Source organism: Zootoca vivipara, chromosome 4, assembly GCF_965207765.1.
Source record: "Zootoca vivipara chromosome 4, rZooViv2.hap1.1, whole genome shotgun sequence".
Taxonomy (NCBI): Eukaryota; Metazoa; Chordata; class Lepidosauria; order Squamata; family Lacertidae; genus Zootoca; species Zootoca vivipara.
Genome location: NC_142587.1, coordinates 39,184,072 through 39,204,553, shown reverse-complemented (window position 1 = coordinate 39,204,553; position 20,482 = coordinate 39,184,072). Strand labels below are relative to the sequence as shown.

The following is a 20,482-nucleotide window of genomic DNA, read 5'->3' as shown; positions in this document are numbered from 1 at the left end:
TATTTTGGGGGGGACTAACCCAAACCCTTAACCCTTATCCTGCTCAGGGGAAAAAATAATTTTGTCATCTTGTTACTGGATAATGCATTAGCACATTAAACAATGGGTTTACCAGGATACTGTTTTATATACATTATATGTCTCAATGTCCTTGTAACATCATAGCAAGCTGGAAATGTTTTGAGATTCCAGCTAAGGATAATCTTGGTCAAAATTGAAGGTAAAGGAAGTTTGGAAGGAGAGATTGTGGTTGAGTTTGGCGGATTTGGTAAGTGCTGCTGGTTTTTAAAAGGGTTTTTCAAGGGTTTCCAGAGCTTTAGAGGATGTTTGCAGGCTTTTTCAATGCTGTTCTCAATAGACACGATTTCACTTAAATGTAGAGTCCCAGAATATAACCCCTATGTAAATGGAGAGTTGCCTGTACATCATCTTGCACTGTATTAAATGTCACATAAGGACCAATGATTGTATAATGTTGTCACAATGCATTGGAGACCAATTATTTTAATCTGAAAAGGGGAATTCTGAAGGGCTTGGCTTCCTCAGTTTCAACTAGAACTGGATGGGCAGGGACATGGCCATTGATCATAACTCAGATTCCCAGCCCCACCATTGTATTTTCAGGTAGAACATGAAGCTTGCAAATTGGGATAAAGAACTGTAAATATATAAAGGGCATTTTAATGGACGCACTCTAAAAACCAGCACTAGAGCCATGTGGCTGACCTCCGGATGGGGGCAATAGGCCTCTAGGAATTTCAGATCTAGTGTCTGAAATAACTAAATAAATAGAAGAGCTTCACATGTGAAGGCTATTGCAGCAAAATTAGGTGCACAGCTGAGGCTGTAAATGCAACTATGAGTTTAGGCCTTAAGCAGCAAACTGAAATATAAACTTCTCCAAATAATCCCAAAAACTATAAAAGATTGTACACATTCAACTGAGCTGGTTTGTATAATATGATGAAATAAAACTACCAGGTGTTAAATGTAAACAACAAAAAGGAAAAAGATAGGGACAGGTGATTGTAACTTGGAAAGCAATACCTTGGAGTTACATTAGACAAAGAGGAAGAAAACTCATTTATAGTTTATAATAAATATTTCAGATTATTTATGCAGAAATGTCAGACAAAACCTATTCTAAACGAGAACTGAAACCCACAATAAAAATGTTCTACTTTATCAAAAATATGTGCCTAGCTATCATCCTTACATCATATTCAAATGTGAGGTGATGTCCTGAACCCCTGGCCTACCTGGCAGCAAGTCAGTGTGTTAAGTCCAAAGTCCTGGGGTCAAGCAAAGTCCAAAATCCAAAAGTCAGGAAACACAGTCCAGATGTCAATCCAAGTAGTCAAGTCTGAAGTCCAGCAGCCAGGATACAGTCCAGAGTCAAACCCAAAGCACAGTCCTGTAGACATCCAGGAACATCCAAGGCCCAGCAACATGGGCTGCTGAGCAGACACAGCACTTCAGCTCTGCTTCACTTTTGTACTTTGCATGCTGATTGCAGCATCTGGGCTTGATGACGCATGCGACCCTCACCTGTTCCAAGCCTACTCCAGCTGAGAAATCATACACTTCCTCCCAGAGCTAGCAACCTCTACCTGGCCAGCTAGTGAGCTATGGGCCCTTGCCTACCTCAGCCTCCTAAAGTCCCACTCCCACTCAGAGCCCACTGTGTTCATGGAGACAGGGGTTCCCCTGCTGGTTCCTGTGCACTGACCCCCATCCCCTCCATCACCCTGTGAATACTTCTTTCCCCACCCCCTGCTTGCCCCAGGGTGTCCCCATCCCAGCTACACCCCTTTCTGGGATCCTCTTCCTTCTCCCCGTCGCCCTGCCAGTTCATGACTGGTGAAGGGAAAGGGTGAGGGAAAAGATGCAAACCAGTTTTGGTACCAGGAAAAAGAAGTTAGCATTTTTTGGTCCTTTATTCAGTTGTGGATATCTGCTACCACTCCCTCAGACTCAACACTGTTTAGGCAGACCCTGCATCAACTGCATGATTCACTTTCTGATATTGTACAACATTTCACTATCTATTGAAAGTGCTCCCAAATTAAAATTATACCCCATGTGAAAAATTTACACATCAGAAAGAAGTCTAACCACCCTGGTATAGATGCACAAGGAATTAACCCACAGAGAACTTGTATTCCTTCAAAAACTCAGGAAAACAGCCACTTTGTGCTCCTCCTTGGGCTTCCATTACAGTGGTACCTTGGTTCTCAAACTCAATCCGTTCTGGAAGTCCATTCAAAACCAAAGCGTTCCAAAACCAAGGCACGGTTTCCCATAGAAAGTAATGCAAAATGGATTAATCCAGTACGTACATTTCTGAGCACAATTCAAAGTGTTGGTGCTGACCTTTAAAGCCCTAAATGGCCTCGGTCCAGTATACCTGAAGGAGCGTCTCCACCCCCATCGTTCTGCCCAGACACTGAGGTCCAGCGCTGAGGGCCTTCTTGCGGTTCCCTCACTGCAGGAAGCCAAGTTACAGGGAACCAGGCAGAGGGCCTTCTCAGTAGTGGCACCCGCCCTGTGGAATGCCCTCCCACCAGATGTCAAAGAGAAAAACAACTACTAGACTTTTAGAAGACATCTGAAGGCAGCCCTGTTTAGGGAAGCTTTTAATGTTTAACAGACCATTGTATTTTAATATTTTGTTGGAAGCCACCCAGAGTGGCTGGGGAAGCCCAGCCAGATGGGCGGGGTATAAATAATAATAATAATAATAATAATAATCCGTTCTAGACTTTTAAAAACCTCTAAACCAGCAATTTAACATGAATTTTACTAACGAGACCATTGATCCATAAAATGAAAGCAATAATCAGTGTAAAGGTAAAGGTAAAGGGACCCCTGACCATTAGGTTCAGTCGTGACCGACTCTGGGGTTGCACGCTCATCTCGCATTATTGGCCGAGGGAGCCAGCGTATAGCTTCCAGGTCATGTGGCCAGCATGACAAAGCCGCTTCTGGCAAACCAGAGCAGCACACGGAAACGCCGTTTACCTTCCTGCTGTAGCGGTTCCTATTTATCTACTTGCATTTTGACGTGCTTTCGAACTGCTAGGTTGGCAGGAGCTGGGACCAAGCAACGGGAGCTCACCCCATCACAGGGATTCGAACCGCCGACCTTCTGATCAGCAAGCCCTAGGCTCAGTGGTTTAACCACAGCGCCACCTGGGTCAATAATCAGTGTACTGTACTATAAAAGAAATAAGACAGTATTGTAGATGATTAAAAAAAAACTTCTTACCTGCACTGATGATAGTCATTGTTTGGATGGGGGGCTTTTATCCATTTCTGCAGTCACTCAATCAGTAGCTGAACTGGGTTCCACACAGTCACAAAAACAAATTAACCAAACATAATCCATTCTGGAAGTCTGTTTGACTTCCAAAATGTTCGAAAACGAAGGCACAGCTTCTGATTGGTATAGGCGCCCCGAAAACAATAGCCGACAGCCGCAACGGACCTTCAGCTTCCAAAAAAGTTAGAAAACCGGAACACTTACTTCTGGGTTTTTGGCATTTGAGAACCAAGGCGTTTGAGAACCAAAGTACCACTGTATTCTACCTTGTAAACCATCTCCAGTGTAACTAACATACACACACCATTTGCATGTAATTTCTCTTAGGAATAGCATTTCTCAGCAGAAGACACCGTGCATCGAGAATGAGTTTCCTCAATGCCTGTCATCCTCTACAGCAAACAGAAGCATCACTGACACAAGATAGAAACCAAATTCTTACTCTGATCTACTAAATTTCATCTTGTTAAGAATACTAAAACTCTTCAGTTGACAGCTACTGAAAATAAACTAGTTTACCACATCTTGAAAAAAGTCCACTGTGACTGTAGCAGAGTCTACATCTGAGACAGTTATGGCTGACAGACTAGAAAGTTGCTTTTATATTGTTATACTGTGACAGGGTTTCACAGGGAATGTTTTGAACTTCATGACAGTGGAGGTGGTTTAGCTGATACTTTGCTTTGGACTCCAGCTGAGGCCTTTTTATGGTCAAATCTCAGGCTGCGAATTGTGCTGTTTATAGCTGCAACACATGCTTTCCAGTCAGATCCAGTTTCCTTCAGCTCAAAAGATGGGTAAGTCTCTTGCAGAAAGTCTAATAAAAAAAAGCAAGTTACAAATTATTGTTTATTCAAGTTTTATATTGCTTAGTAGGTATTGAGTTATACGCTGTTCAGATCAGACAAATTAAAGGCATCCTACTTTGAAGAGAAAATGCTACAGTACCCGTAACTGCTTCTGACAAGCAACTACTAAATCAGGAATCCTACAAATGAGCAATAAATGCCTTTTGGAACAGCCTCATCAACATGATTGCTCCTCTGGTGCTGTGGAGCCCTGGTATTCTAGGGAGCAGCGTGTGATGAAACAGGATGGAAGATGGTGGCACAGAACGCGCTCCAAAGCAGAGATTAGGGCGCATAATTGGACCTACCGTGTGGCAATAAGGGCAGCAAAGAAGTCCTACTTCACAGCCTCTAGTAATCATCCAGCAGAACTCTTATGGACCATCTGGAATCTGGTCTCATGTGCTGGTGGGGACAGGCATTTGGAGGCTTGCTTTGACCATTTGGTTCATTATTTTGAGGATCAAGTAATTTGTCACTGCAGCAATTTAGATGCTGCCATTATTGTAACAATTCCACCTTGACCACTGAAATCTCTTGATGGGGCACTTCTGGTGGGTTGGCCTGAGATTTGGTTGGCCTATGCAGCAAAGACCAAACCTTGAAAGTGGCAGGCCCTGCTTTGGAACGCCCTACAAGTAGAGGTTTGGCAGGAAGCCTCCCTGCCTCCTTTTAGACATACAGTATTCTGAAAGAGGTCTTGTTTAGACAGAGCTCCACAATATGATTTTCTCTTTTTCACCAACCAGTATCTCCTGATGTTTTACCAATGTTTTAAATCTTATGGATACATTTACTGATTTTATTATATTTTGTATACCATCCTGATATATCTTGTTAAAGAGCAGTTTATAAATATTTGAATAAATATTTCACAGCTCAGTCCTATATAATGTCTGCTCAGAACCAAATTGCACTGAGTTCCATGGGGGTTACTCTCCCGTTAAATTGCCTTTAGGGATTGCAGTCTGAATCTCTCCTATTGAAACCGTTACTGACCTCTAAGAGCATTTATTTTGTTACAGTCCAGTGGATGTGTGCCACGGTCCAGATTGCCATACACATTGCTTTTTATCAGGATATTCTCTGTGAACAGATGACGTATCAGGTAGCGTGCTGAAAGTTCTGGCCGAGTTTTTCCCTTGGCTGCATAAATAACTGAAAAGGGCAACTGGACATTCCTTGATGGGTTCCCAAGGTGTGCTGGAGAGGAGGTATTATTATCATCATTATTATGAAAAAGATTTCAAACCCTGTTCTTTAAGCAGAATGGCTCAAGAATGGTTGACAAATGTCAGCCCTAAGATTGTCAGCGTGAAAGCAGGGACCATCTAAAAAGCTTAGAAATCTAACTATCCTGTTTTGTTCTAAGTGGAATGGTTTCATGTTTGTTTTCAAAACTGATTAAAAATGAAGCGTTCTGTGACTAGTGAGCAGATTTCTCATAATTCTATAAATGCCTAAGGTAGATAACTAAAACAAACCCATGTCTGCATGCTCAGTCTAAACTGAAGCAGGGTAAAAAATGAAGGAAGATTTATCAGTCAGACTGCTAAAAGTAATTTAACTTGTGAGCTACCCAGCTAGATTTAACCCACCAGCCACTACTATGCTCTGCAAGCTGCTTGATCCCCCCCACCCCCATTAATTGAAATTGAAATACTTTGTCACTTGTAGAACTTGCATACAGTGAGATTACACAGGCACCCCCACTCTCTTAGTCTTAATTCCCCTCGTTTACTGATGCAAACCCACCAAACCCGAAAGTCAGTTGCCCTGTTGGTGCGACTAATCATGCTTCTATATCTTCTGCCCAAGGGCAGGAGATCAAGAAAGTGCCGGCCGGGGTGTGAATCATTCCTACGATTTTTCTTCACTCTCCTGAGGCAACGGTCTTCCGTGATGTCATCCAGTGGATTCACGGGACAGCCCATAATATTTTGTGCTGTATTTGCCACCCTCTGTAGGCACTTCCTATCCGTTGATGTCAAGCCAGCATACCACACCATGATGTAGTATGAAAGGACACTTTCTATTGTGGACCAGTAGAAGGAGATCATCAAATGTTGATTGACATCGTTCTTTCCCAATACTCTAAGGAAACGGAGTCTCTGTTGGGCTTTCTTAACCACCTGGGTTGTATTGATTTTCCAAGTAAGGTCTTCACTGAGATAAACTCCTAGGAATTTAAAGGAAGAGACTCTCGCTACACAGCCCTCCCCAATGTACAGCGGGGCTAGTTCTCCTCTCTTCCTCCGAAAGTCCAACACCATCTCCTTTGTCTTGCTATTATTAAGGTGCAAGTTGTTCTCTAGGCACCATGTAGATATTATTTGGACCTCCCCTCTATATGCTGATTCGTCTCCACCTGTTATTAAACCCATTATGGTGGTGTCATCTGCAAACTTAATAATTGCAGTAGACGAGTCAGATGATATACAATCGTATGTATACAATGAATACAGGTAGGGACTTAGCACACATCCCTGTGGTGTGCCAGAGCTGATTTTTAAGGAATTAGATGTTACTTGTCCAGTCCTCACTGTTTGTGTCCACTCTATCAGAAAGTCTTTAATCCAGCCACATATGGTAGAAGAAAGGTTCATGTCAGTCAGCTTTTTAATGAAGATGTCCGGAAGGATGGTATTAAAAGCTGAGCTATAATCAATAAACAACATCCTGACATAGTTCTCCGGTTTCTCTAGATGACTTGCTGCAAGATGAAAGGTGGTAGCTAGCGCATCATCTGTGGACCTATTTCTTCCATAGGCAAACTGATGTTTATCAAAGTCCGGTGGAAAGCAAGTTCTAAGGCAGGCATCCCCAAACTCTCCAGATGTTTTGGGACTACAACTTCCATCATCCCTAGCTAACAGAACCAGTGGTCAGGAATGATGGGAATTGTAATCCCAAAACATATGGAGGGCTGGGTTTGGGGATGCCTGTTCTAAGGTGTTGAAGGACCAGTCTTTCGAAGCATTCCATCACTACAGATATTAATGCAATAGGTCTGTAGTCATTCAGACAGGTAACTGCCGTTTTCTTTGGAACTGGGGCAATAGGAGCTGCTTTTAAGCATGATGGAACACAAGCCGTTTGCAGGAAGATGTTAAAAATCTTTGTCAGGACCCCTGCTGGTTGATCAGCACAATTTTTGACCACTATCCCCAGCACCCCATTCTTTCCCTCTTAGGCAGATAAGGGGGGAAATGCAGGTTTTAAAATGCCTGGAGGACTGTTTTACTGTGTTTGCGTACTGCATATGGCTTGCACAGTTCTGACATGGAAAATGAAGGTTCAGCAGCTTACCCATTGGCTCTAAAGAAGGCGGTTCACTGGAAGAAGGTGCGTGATGGAGATTATTATCCCCTGTTGAATTTTGAAGCTGGTTTGATATTGAACTGGTTTGAGAATTGATGTCACTCTCTTCCTCAATATCAATTAAATCTACACACATGGATGTGTCTGGAGCTTCAGGAGCTTTCTCTTTTCCCTCAGTGATCTATGAAGCAATGCAGCAGGGAGGAATATTTCCATAACTAATGTAAAAGTGCAGTAATAAACCTCTACAAATACCATAAGGAAGAAACTTAAATGAATTAAAGCAAGAACAATATTGTCTATTGTTTTATTTCATAGTATTTTCAATTCAGTAAGCTATGTTATTTTTGCTCTTGGCAATAGCAGTTGAAGGAGTCCACTGACACAGTAGCAAAAGAGGTAAGCATTCTTCTGTAAATTCTCTATTCAATGTGAAACATTTGGAGCAAAGGTCGTGAATTACTACTTCAGTAACTAGAGATCTATAAATATTTTGTATCAACAAGCCTGAAACATGCTTAATACTTTCTGGATTTCAGTGTTTATTACTGTATTAACTTCTGATTTCAAACTTAAAATAACTGCTCTCAGAGCAATGCAGTCTGGGCTAGGATGTGTTTATAGAGGCGTCAACACAAAGAAAGAACTTACTGGACTTGTTTTGCTTTCATAACGTAAGGAGCGGATCATTGCATTCACATTTGTAATACAGGTTTTCCAGTCTTTCCCATGCTCACTTAGATCATAACTTGGGAAAGAAACAGCAAGAAATTCTGCATTCAAAAACACAATTATTATTTTTTAAAGCACACTTACGTTACTATGAAACACTGCGCTTCTGTTTTAATTAAACCATTTTGAGAGCTTGTATAGATTGAAATATTTATGAAAATAAATATTGATTACCTGATTATAACCAGACAAAGGCGACTAGGTAGTCAAATATGATAAGAGTATTTCAGCAAGCAAAGAAAACCCTATTTCATCTGAACTGAATTAAGTGCATGTATACCACCAGGCAAATTTGTTTGCTCCAGTCGCAATAGGAACTGCCATTTTTGTGTGTGAATGTATGAAAAAATGCAGTTTTTTAAATACTTGCAAGTATAATCAGACTTGCAAGTTAAAGGCAACATTAGGGAAAGAATGTCTGCAGAGGAGAAAAAGTGCCCAGTGAGGGTGGTGCTTAAACCTTCTCCTATTCACTGGTTCTACCCCTTTCCATTGTCTCCTAGCCATATTTCTTTCTGTTGTTCTAGGCAGCTGGGGATAAAAAAAGGAGAAAACCACTTGAGAGAGAAGGAATTGTGGGTGAGAACTGGCAGGGAAATGATTAAGCACTTTTCTTCTTGGCTACTTCCTACCTACTGTTCTACTATCTAAATATTGGGAGAAAACACGAAACTGGAAACCCTGTCTGAGTCTTATTATGTAGTTCTGGCCTAAGGAACTACCAAGGGCTGAAAATCTAACTCCTTCTCTTAAACCAGTGTGACAACAGACGGCGGTGAGCGTCCTTGGGGCGATATCACCCCTCTCAGGGATGACACCTGGGGCAAACCGCCCCCACCTTGCTCCGCTACTGTGTGACATACCTCTGATTGCAGCGACCGTGTTTGGGTCTAGTGTCCTGCGTCCTCGAGCTCTTGTACCCATAACACTGCATAGCAATGTTTCTTTTGGGAATAAAACCCGGACCAAGTAGCGTGCAGCATACTTTGGCACAGTCTTTTGCCACGCTTTCATCAAATAGTTGCCAAGGACCTTCACATTCCGCTTTGGATCACCAATAAACTCTAGATAAAAGAAAATATTCGAAGAGTATCAAAACAAAATTGCACTGCACCCACTGAAAGTCCTCCGAAGTGGCATTCTGGGCTTCTAACATTTCACAGACATGGTCCATGTGTTTGGAAGCTCTGCCCCCCAAGAGGTCCAGTAAAGACATAATTTTTCTAATCTCTTAACCATGATTAAGACACTGGGAATGGGCCATAGACTCCTTACCCCTTCTCCTGCAGCACATGAACTTCCCCATCCCTGCTCTTTCCACAAATAACAGTAGTGAAGTATTATTTCTACCCAGATAGTAATGCTAACCATCCTTGCAAAGTCTGGTTGCAAACTTCAGTGAGCTGTAGGGAAAGCCTCCTAAATATTCAGTCAAAAGAATAACACTAAATAAAAAAGGAAAGGAAAAGGATGAAACACAGAAGCACCTTTTAAAATAGTGACAGGCTGAGTGATGGAAAGGGAAATGGTTGGAGGATAGTGGCTGCTATGAAAATACAACCTGCCATTATGCCCTTGTGACCAAAGAGCAGGTACAATAGAGATGCCCTTTGCCTTTATGGAGCAGGAAGTGAGAAAGCAGAACATTGGTGCTATGAGAAACAGTGGGTGGCTACTTTTCAGTTTAATGTAAGGATCCCTGTACATGCAAAAGAGTGGAATTAAAGAACGAATTAAGAGTATGCCTGTAAATCATGATTACAAGTGCTAAACACATTATTCTTATGAAAACTGTAACTCACCAAAATTATGACTCATAGAAGAAGAAGAGGAGGGTACCTCATTACTAATATCTGTACCACCGGTTGAAGTTCTGTAAGTTACCAGCATTTTTTTCCTCTCCAAACTGGTTTCAGGTAATATCACTGGTGGGGGTACAGCTGAAGATTCTACCGGAGCTGGACTATCAACTGCTGTAGCTGAAAGACTAGCTTGTGAAGGAAGGTCAGGCATCTTATTAGCTGTAACTGGTGTATACAGTAAACAACTAGAGGCAACAGCTGAACTGGCAGAAACAGAAGATGACGAGGGTGGCTCATTACAAATACTTCTACTTCCAGACGAAGTTTTATAAGTCACTGTCCTATTGTTTCTCTCCAAACTAGTTGCCGGTGGTGTAGATGCTACTGATGACACCACAGGTGAGGCTATTGCCAAAGATGCCACAGAAACAGAGCTTTCGTTGACTAAGGTTGCTAGATTGGTTTGTGAAGGAATATCAGGCATGTCACTAGCCATGTTGAATGGGGAACACAGTGAACGGGTGGAAACAATTGTAGGAAGTGGTGGACTCTGCCTGTGCGCAGGGGGCTGTGATTCAGGTTGAAGGGTGTGTGGAACTGGCTTGACTGCAGATCTGGTCAAAATAGGAGCTCTTTGTAGCTTAACCTTCATGGGTTGGCCCTGACATCCACGCCCAGGGGGTAAGATCTGACTTGGCCTTCTTTCTGTTGCCTTCTGGATTCTGATTTTTCCATGTGAGAGAGTTCTAGGACTTCTGTACGTAAACCCAAGTGGCCTCTGAAAAGGACAGAAAAACATTGAGCAAACACCCCAATTTGCCACACTGCTTGGCATTAGCCAGATTTGAAACAGTGGAGATTATCAGGTGGGTACATACTGGAGGCAGGAACACGCAAATGCTGTGCTTTGAACAAAACTGAATTTATATGTTCAGCTTTGTTTTACATCATGGTGTTTTTTTTTTAGCAATCTTAATCAAGCTATATAGTTATTTCAGCAACTTTGAAAAAAGTTATACAATATAGGCTAACCTTTTGTATGCAAACATTATGTTTTTGTGCAATGTTTTCCTATTACTATATACACAATATAGCATTGTAATAGAAACCAAATTTGGCCCCTGTTAGATGTACTTTGCTATCCCAAGCTGTACAGAGTTACCTGCCTCTGGTACAGGGTTAGGGGTGCACAGGAATGGGGGACCTGTGCCCTAGAGATACTGTTAGGCTACAGCTCCAATTACCCCTGACCATTGGCCATGCTGGCGCATCCCTGCTCTAGTGCATGGCCAGATTAGAAGCTTAATGCCATTTTTAAATCACCATGAAAGACAATAACAAAATCACCATTAAAGACAATAATAAAATTAACAAAACATCAACAAAAACTAATTGCAACTACAGCAATTTAATACTCACTGGTTTTAAAAGTAAAGGCTTTAACCGGGTGTGTTGAATTTCTGAGACCTTGCGATGAAGGCTCTCAAACTTCTCATCCAGTTTCAGAATGGCATCATACATGGCCTGCAAACATACATTTATTTATGTCAAATTGGAAGAGAGATTCAAAGCCATCTGGAACTCAAGGGAGAAGACCAGGAAACTGGTGCCTAAACCAACTTCTTGTTTTGGAAGAACTTATAAAAGCAAGGATGGAGAACCAGAAGTTGCTGGACTCAAACTCCTGTCTACCCCAGGCAATGGGGAGGGTGTAATGACATTTGGAGAGCCACACATTCCCTATCCATGACAAACGGCTTCTCAAACAAACAATGAAGGATGGCACTGTACCTGACAATAATTAAGGACTTCCATAAGAGTTTTCTGCTGATCTCCTGCACATGAAGCTTCAGATACAACACTTCCCTAGTGTAAAAAACAATGAAAATTTAACCCTAATCACAGGAAGAATTGGAAACAAAAATGATAAAATAAAGCTCTCAAATTTAAAAGAAAGCAATATTTTAATTTCTGCAGTTCCTCCTACAGAAAGGCTATAAATATTTTTAGGAAGTATACATACACATTCATAATCAGGGTCGTATTCATAAATAACATCTCCATCTTCATATTCAGGCTCTTTGGCTCTCATCTAATTAAAATATTGAAATAAATAATATAAATAACATTAATTATAGCTGATATGGCACTTATAATCATTTGTTATTATTGTTCCGTGGGCTAAGAAAAAATATTTTAATCCATACTAAGTTTTGTTAAGAAAAACAGAACGCTGGTGCCACACTGTGGATAAGAAATCCATTACATGGAAACGATCAATGTGCTCACCAGATACTGCTAATAGTTCATAGAAAGATAGTAAGCAGGGCTTATAGAAACAATCTGAATTGTTATATTTTTGAGTCATATTAGATACAAGTTTATATTTTAATGCTGGGATAAGCTGATTTCAGTCTTTTGCAATCTACTTAAAAAAAACTCCCTTAACCCCCTAGAATCTCTGTGACCCACATATGTATTTATTTTAAATTTATAAAGCAAGGGTGAATATTCAGGCTCCTTTACAGTTAAGGCACAACTAACCCGTCTTAATTGAGTGTAATATTTGTTTCGCTAATTGAAGAAGTAATGTTCCTAAATACAAGTAATTTATTGGAATATACTTACCCCCGTTAGAGAGGATGCAAGTTGGCGCCTTTTACGTAAATAAACTAATTCCATTTGTTCTGGATTGCGACTGAGCCTTGGCCCACTTGTTGAAAGATTTACCTGTGATTCAGCTTGCTCCTCTATATCCAATAAATCTTCATCACCTTATAAAAATGTAAGTTAATAAATGTCTTAATAAATGCCCTAGATACCACTCAAGAAAGATTTAATTTAGTTTTATACCTCACTGTCCCAATTAGTTAGTTTTTTTAATAGAATGCTACATTTAAAAAGTATTTGTTCTAATAGCAGTTATTTAATTTGCAGGTAAAGGTTACTGATTTTGATTTGCAGAGTACTATCTAAAGTATCTATACAGCATTTTACCATTACTTTGAAAGACAGCATGAACTTTGCTATGCAATATCTGAAATCCTAACCATAAGAAATCAGGTTTTCTGAAAACCAAACTTTTCTAGAAAATTTGATTCATTGTGGGTAAGATTTCCAATCTGGCACTGGAAGGGTAGAAATCTGCAGGTCACAAGTTTTGGATTGGCTACAGGACCAAGGCCAGACAAAAATTATGCTTCCCTAGATAACATCGCTGAACTAGGATGAAAAGTCATAATCATCTTTCAAAATGAAATTAAACATAATTACCATATGTAAGATGAGTTACATGGCGACCACCACACTTTCCTTGAGTGTTTTTTTCCATTGACAGACAACCTTGTGTTTCAGGTCCATTGTTTGTATCTTCCATTTCTGAATCATCAATTATTACAGTGTTGTCATCATCTTCAGTGTGCACTGCAATATAGCCTAAAACATGTACACAGCAGGGGAGATGAATTAGATGCTATTAAGTAGTTTACACTTCCCTGTATAAACCCAACAGCCCAATGTATCTACAATAAAAACCTTTTATTGAACTGTATAGTAGATTTTATGGCTACTTTACTTTATAATTTAACATAACATAAATAAAGCAGCCTTTTCTCTCTCTCCCCATTCAAGTTAATGGAGGGATTCGGTTGACTTGCACTACTATCACAAACCTCCACTTTCCACATGATAAGTACTGCTCCTCCCAAGCAGTTATGACCACCCAGTCACAGAAACCGAAATACTGTAGAGAAAAGGCTGGAAGTCATCACAGGATGGAGGGAGTGTGGGGTTGGTAGGGGTTTTTTCTTTACTGTTTGTAAATATTCTTCTTTCTTATAAAGATTTTCAAATGAAAGTATAGTACAATGAATGTACTGTATAGCAGAATGGATGTATAGATTTATATATTCTTACTCGCCCCCTCTTTTTATGTATGTCTGTGTTCTCTTATTTTTGTAATATATGGAAGGAAGATCAATAACGGATTAAATTATTTTTTTAAAATGACCATCCAGTCACTGAGAATAAAACTTCATTCCCACAGATTAACTCTCATTCACCTGAGGTTAAAAAGATGAGGTGGGGCAGAGGGGAAGTGTAGTGAACCTGTTTTGCAGGTTTGAAGAGACTCGCAGGTATAATAGCAATAACAGTGTGCAGCTGATTCATATGGAAAAGCCCAGTAAAAGAACAATGCAATAAGTTAATCATAAAAGTAGCCTGCAATATCACAAAGGGGCAGAAGTGAGAGCAGAAACAAAACCAAGAATCAGCACTGTATTGTACTTAGTGGAGGGAATGCTGGATTGTGGATTGGACCCAGGGACTGCATCACTCATTTACTTCCTTATTAATTGCTTGGGGTACATTTCACTTTGTATCTATTAGAGCTGTGTTTGCTTCACTTTTCCCTTGTCTCCCTTTTTATTTTAGGAGGGAGGCTTCAGGCAAAAAAACAAAAACAAAAACAAGACTTTCCAGTGGTAATATTGGAAAGGATGATGTGTTCATTAGACTTTTAGATTATGCAAAGCACATGCATGTGCTTGCCCAATTATGCTCCTAATTGTCTCCTGAGTAGATTCCCCCTCCCCACTCACGCCAATCTATTGAGCAAAGCACACAGAATCCTAGTTTGACCTGGATACACAAAATAGGAGTTAATGAAATGTCTTGTTGGATGCTAAGAGTTACAGTACCCTATTATTAGGTACTAGTGGTTTTCAGCCCGTTCAATAACGGGCGCTAGAATCCTGGGGTTCGGAGAAGCGCTTGCGCAGCGCTTCTCCGAACCCTGGGACCTGTCCTTGCTGTCGGCGGCAGGGGGACAGGAACGGAGGAGGAGAAAGCGCTGCTTTCTCCTTCTCCGTTCCTCTCCCGCAGCCGCCGACAGGAAGCAGATATCCCAGGGTTCGGAGAAGCGCTTGCGCAGCGCTTCTCCGAACCCTGGGACCCGTCCTTGCTGTCGGCGGCAGGGGGACAGGAACGGAGGAGGAGAAAGCGCTGCTTTCTCCTTCTCCGTTCCTCTCCCGCAGCCGCCGACAGGAAGCAGACATCCCAGGGTTCGGAGAAGCGCTTGCGCAGCGCTTCTCCGAACCCTGGGACCCGTCCTTGCTGTCGGCGGCAGGGGGACAGGAACGGAGGAGGAGAAAGCGCTGCTTTCTCCTTCTCCGTTCCTCTCCCGCAGCCGCCGACAGGAAGCAGACATCCCAGGGTTCGGAGAAGCGCTTGCGCAGCGCTTCTCCGAACCCTGGGACCCGTCCTTGCTGTCGGCGGCAGGGGGGCAGGAACGGAGGAGGAGAAAGCGCTGCTTTCTCCTTCTCCGTTCCTCTCCCGCAGCCGCCGACAGGAAGCAGACATCCCAGGGTTCGGAGAAGCGCTTGCGCAGCGCTTCTCCGAACCCTGGGACCCGTCCTTGCTGTCGGCGGCAGGGGGACAGGAACGGAGGAGGAGAAAGCGCTGCTTTCTCCTTCTCCGTTCCTCTCCCGCAGCCGCCGACAGGAAGCAGACATCCCAGGGTTCGGAGAAGCGCTTGCGCAGCGCTTCTCCGAACCCTGGGACCCGTCCTTGCTGTCGGCGGCAGGGGGACAGGAACGGAGGAGGAGAAAGCGCTGCTTTCTCCTTCTCCGTTCCTCTCCCGCAGCCGCCGACAGGAAGCAGACATCCCAGGGTTCGGAGAAGCGCTTGCGCAGCGCTTCTCCGAACCCTGGGACCCGTCCTTGCTGTCGGCGGCAGGGGGACAGGAACGGAGGAGGAGAAAGCGCTGCTTTCTCCTTCTCCGTTCCTCTCCCGCAGCCGCCGACAGGAAGCAGACATCCCAGGGTTCGGAGAAGCGCTTGCGCAGCGCTTCTCCGAACCCTGGGACCCGTCCTTGCTGTCGTCGGCAGGGGGACAGGAACGGAGGAGGAGAAAGCGGCGCTTTCTCCTCCTTCCTTCCTCTCCCCCAGCCGCCGACAGGAAGGACGCGCGCACTCTCCCCCCCCCCCGCCTCCTCCAACCGCCGCTCCTCACGGCCAGGGAGGGTTGTGAGGAGGCCTTCGCTGGCCTCCACCCCGGCGGGAGCGGCGGTTGGAGGAGGCAGAGTGGGGGGAGAGTGCGCGCGCGCAGTCTCTGCTGTCCAATCCCTGTATCCCTGGGGCACATGCGCAGTGACCCAGGGACACACGGGACATCTGGACGCAGGGACAACATGGACATTATTATATAGGATGAGGCACTTAAATTTTACCACAAGAATAAGTGTACCTCTTTTAAGGACACAAAACACAAGGATCAATGACAGCCAAAGAAAAAGACATCGGAACAAAGATGACAGCTGTACCATTCAATATGGCTCCATTCAATGCTTTTGGGGGCAAACCCCCTCTTTGTTAACTTTTGTGTTCAACATGGGTGTGAGACAATTTCTTGGTATGATCTCCCACCACTGGCTCTTTTGGATACTGCCTGGATGTCCTTATTTTATCTTATTTGTTTAAATTATTGTTTGAAATAGAAGCTTGGAAATGAAAGGGGGCAAATTAAGCACCTTTGAAAGGAATAATTTCACCTTTCCATTCTTGTTTTCAAAGGCACCTTACAAAATTATAGGAAAATTAAGCACACCACAAAGGTATAATTTCTACAACTCTCAGGAAGCTGCTGTTCTGAGCACTGGGTTGGATTTAGGTTTGATGAGGTCCTAAGCTACGGTACTGAAGGTAATGGGGCCCTTTATAAGTCCAGCTGTCCTTTGCCAACAACAAATTGTCTGTTTTTCTGTGACTGTGTTGAATATATGCTATATGGTAATTTATGGACCTAATTAATAGGTATCTGAAGCCATTTGCACATAACAAATAGGAGCCTACACAACACAAAACACTGTTGCTGTATGTAGGTTTTATTTTTAATCTTATATTTTGGAAATGTACATCCAGGTTCCCCCCTTTAAATTTAGTGAGGCCCTAAACTATAGCTTGTTTAGCTTAGACGTAAATCCGGCACTGTCTGCGCAGCCAGAACGGCCCTTTTACTCTCAGCTTTAGCCTAAAGTTTAGAGTTAGACGGACGACTGCGCTGTGTTGTACACACAATTGAGTGATCCTCCTTTCTGAGGAAACACGCGTAAGACTGCTCAAGGGGACTGCAGTCTTCAGCCCCACCGAGCACAGGGGGACACGGACCTGCGTCTCCCCGCCCTCTCCGCACGAGAACGGCTTCCTTGAGCCGCCTGCCATACAAACGGATTCCCGGTGTTCTTCAACGGCAACGCACGCGCAATGGCGAGGCAAGCATTTTCGTACATGCTCAGTTCCTTCGCGTAAGCACAAACCCAGCTACAGAAGGTGGGTGCCCGCGTCCTCCCCACACTCCGCGCTCACCAAGATAGCGAGATTCCATTATTCCCTCAGTTCAATAAGGTTTTATTCGCCCGGCAAATAAATCTCCTTAAGCCCGGCCTCGTTTCCCCCGCCCGTTAATCTCAAGCAGCCATGGTTCCCCCCTCCCCCGCACTCCATTACAAGCGCCGACGTAACGCTGACAGACGAGCGCGCTGCGCAATAGCAGCGCCGCTGAGCACGAGCGGGCCAATAAGAGAGCAGCACGGCAGTGGCACCTCGCGAACGGCTCGGCTGCTTGAGCAACGGCCGTTTGCGCGTCCAGCCGTTGGAAACGTTTCTTGTTTGCGCATGCGACCAGGCGGCGGGTGGGCTCCCGGCTCCCTGTCCGTTTCTAGCTTCTTACCTTTCGCAGACATGGTGCCGAAAGAAAGGAGGAGGGAGAGGAGCCGCGGACGGTCACGACGCGGCGAGGCCCAGCGACGGCACAGACCCGGAGTCGGGACGCGGAAGCGGCTGCAACGACGCGAGGCACAAAACAGTTTCGGTTACCCTTGCGGCTGCGCAGTAGGGACTTGGGCGCGTCTGGCAAACGGGCGCCCGAGGGAGGGCGCGCTGAGGTGGTGGTTTCCCCTGTCCCTTACAGCGTTTGCGGGAAACGGCCTTGAGAGAGTGCCCTTTCCTCCGTCGCCTCTCCCACCCTACGAGTTTTCAGGATGTGGTGACAGCAAGCACACGTTCAACAGGTTCTGTTTTCTGCGGCACATGCAGCCGTGGCTGGCACAGCAGCGCCACTATTCCCTCGCTGCTCACTTGGTTCGGTTGTGAGGGGACTGCAGAGGGATTCAAGAAATGAAAGAAACAAACCAGTACTGTACCTTGATCATGTGAGTTGCAGGTTAATTGGCTCGCAAAGTTGCTTGCCATTAAGGAGATACTTACTGAGCATGAAGTGTGCTCTCACTGTTTTCAGATGTTGTAGTAGACATTAGCTACTAGGAGACTTCCCTGAGTTCCGAAGAGTGCCTCTTTTAAGATAGTGCTTGCTACCTACAATTTTCATAAGTACTTACATTCAAAATGGTAAAATAAGATCCCTTGCAGCCCAGCACTAGTATTTGGTGTGTGTGTGTGTGTGTTGAGTTCTTTTCAAGTATCCTCCTTCCCATAGTACAGTAAAAACCCCACACGTTTGTTAAGTTATAAAAGGCGAAAGATTTATGCGATCTGAAGAGAAACCAGAATATAGAAATGAATAGTAATAATAAATCCCACTGCAAAAAAGGCACCTAGATGTTCCATTGTGGCGACCTAGGTTTAAGGTGCCACTTGGCGATTAGCTTAGATATATAGTTTCTAACACTGACTTCTCAGTCGTTATAAATATTCTACTTTTGGGGCTGAAATGAGGTCTAGAACTCAAACTAGCCTGGAATGTTCTTTTTTGTCTCATGTTTTTGGCAAGTCATGCAAAACTAGGTAAGGGGTTGACAATAGCAGTGCTATTTCCTGCCCTGTATTTCTTTCCTCGGGAGTACGGAGCTCACTTCCAGTTGAGCTCCGTAAAGTTACTACACTTTTCAGGAAGTGCCTTGAAAACCCACTTCTCCCTGGCTTACCTACAGAGTAAGTGTTGCATATTATTGTGTGCTGTTTGGCTGGTGTATTTTGTTAAAACTGTATTTTATTTCTGGGCTAGATGTGTACCAGTGATGTGTTGTGGTTGTATTGGTAGTTTGTATATCATCTTATTACTGTTTATAAAGTTATATTTTAATTTGTGTGTAACCGCCCATGAGAAAGTTCTGCTCATAAAGACAGCCTATGAATATTTTAAATGAGAATAAACAAATGGTGTAAGTTACAAAAATATTAGTGGAACTTTTGTGTGAGCCTGTGACCCAAGTCCATTGACTGAAATAATGTAACCCAAAGTTTTGGATCAATTTTGTAGACTGTAGGTGCATTAAACATGTTTACATATATAAGACACTTAGACAATTTCTACTATTTAGCATTTAGCAACAACAGAAGATTGAAATGCGCTGTTTCTGCACAAAAGTATTTTAGATCACAATTTGATTTTGTTTCCGTATCCTGACAAGACAGACATAAAAGGGAAACTGTGGGAACCAATGTGTGATTACTGGGGCTTTCTTTCAGATATTATTTGTAGCAATGAAACCCCTAAAATCTAGATTCCAAACTTTTTGACCACTTTTTGTGTGACAGCACACAAGCCTCTGCATGCTTAGTAAGCAATAACTTGAACAAAGGCTTGAATTCTGAAGTCATTTGCTAGAGAGTAAGGCCTGTTGAAGACAGTGAGGCTTCTGAGTCTGACTAAACATGCATAGGATTGCATATACCCTGGAAGTGGACTATTTATACTTTGAATGGTACAAAAGGACAAAATAAAATCTGAGTAAAATAGCTTTTAAGAAACTGGTTTTGGTATTTGATCTTTTTTTGGGGTGGTCTGTGCTCAGGGTTGGGTATAGTAAGAGTAAATTCAGAATAATAAAGGTGACTGTGTGTGCAAGTGGTATGATGAAGCTGGGGCTCTGCTATTGGTTGATGAACACTCGTGTAACTTTACCCTCTGCTTAATTTTCTTGTTTCTAGCACCTATCTGTTGGAAATGCTTCGTGGCAGAGTTGGGATTTAAACTTGCATCTAATGGTCCTAATCCAAAACTCCTACATTATAATACTGAGCAAAGATGAAATCTGCATAATGAATTTGTGGAATCTGGTGCCACAATAGATTATGATGACCTATAGCAAGAGTAGCTAAAGTGGTTCCCCCCAGAAGTTTTTGGACTACAATACCCACCAGCCCCGTCCAGCATAACCAATGGGGAAGGATGATGGGAGTTGTAGTCTAACATCTGGAGGACACCACATTGGCTATCCCTGGCCTATAGTTTAGGTGGCTTTAAAGGAGGATTAGACAAATCCTTGGAGGAGTCTGCTGCATGTTCTCATGTACTTGGGGGTAAGTCCCACTGAACTCAATGGATGGAGCTTCCTTCTGAGCAGACATACAGAGGATTGCACTACAGTATATGACTTATCGTTGGTTATAGATCAGGAGAGCTGTAGTCTACTTCCAGGTTTAGAAGAGGCATACTGT

At 43.2% G+C, this 20,482-nt stretch overlaps 1 protein-coding gene across 2 annotated transcripts; it reads right to left on the bottom strand.

The window, feature by feature from the left end:
• Positions 1-1,075: 1,075 nt before the first annotated feature.
• BEND2 (BEN domain containing 2) lies at positions 1,076-17,910 on the bottom strand. Of its 2 annotated transcripts, none has more exons than XM_035114642.3 (12): positions 17,754-17,910; positions 13,299-13,460; positions 12,654-12,799; positions 12,049-12,117; positions 11,817-11,891; positions 11,445-11,549; positions 10,026-10,803; positions 9,087-9,287; positions 8,143-8,264; positions 7,480-7,672; positions 5,170-5,373; positions 1,076-4,139 (listed from the first exon to the last, which is right to left on the bottom strand). In XM_035114642.3, the coding sequence occupies exons 1-12, from the start codon at positions 17,764-17,766 to the stop codon at positions 3,970-3,972; spliced, it is 2,238 nt and encodes a 745-aa protein (XP_034970533.1). In that variant the 5' UTR covers positions 17,767-17,910; the 3' UTR covers positions 1,076-3,969. The 2 variants fall into 2 exon arrangements, with proteins under 2 accessions (XP_034970533.1, XP_088523894.1); XM_088667768.1 differs by lacking the exon at positions 17,754-17,910 and adding an exon at positions 17,390-17,551.
• Between the last annotated feature and the right edge of the window lie 2,572 nt (positions 17,911-20,482).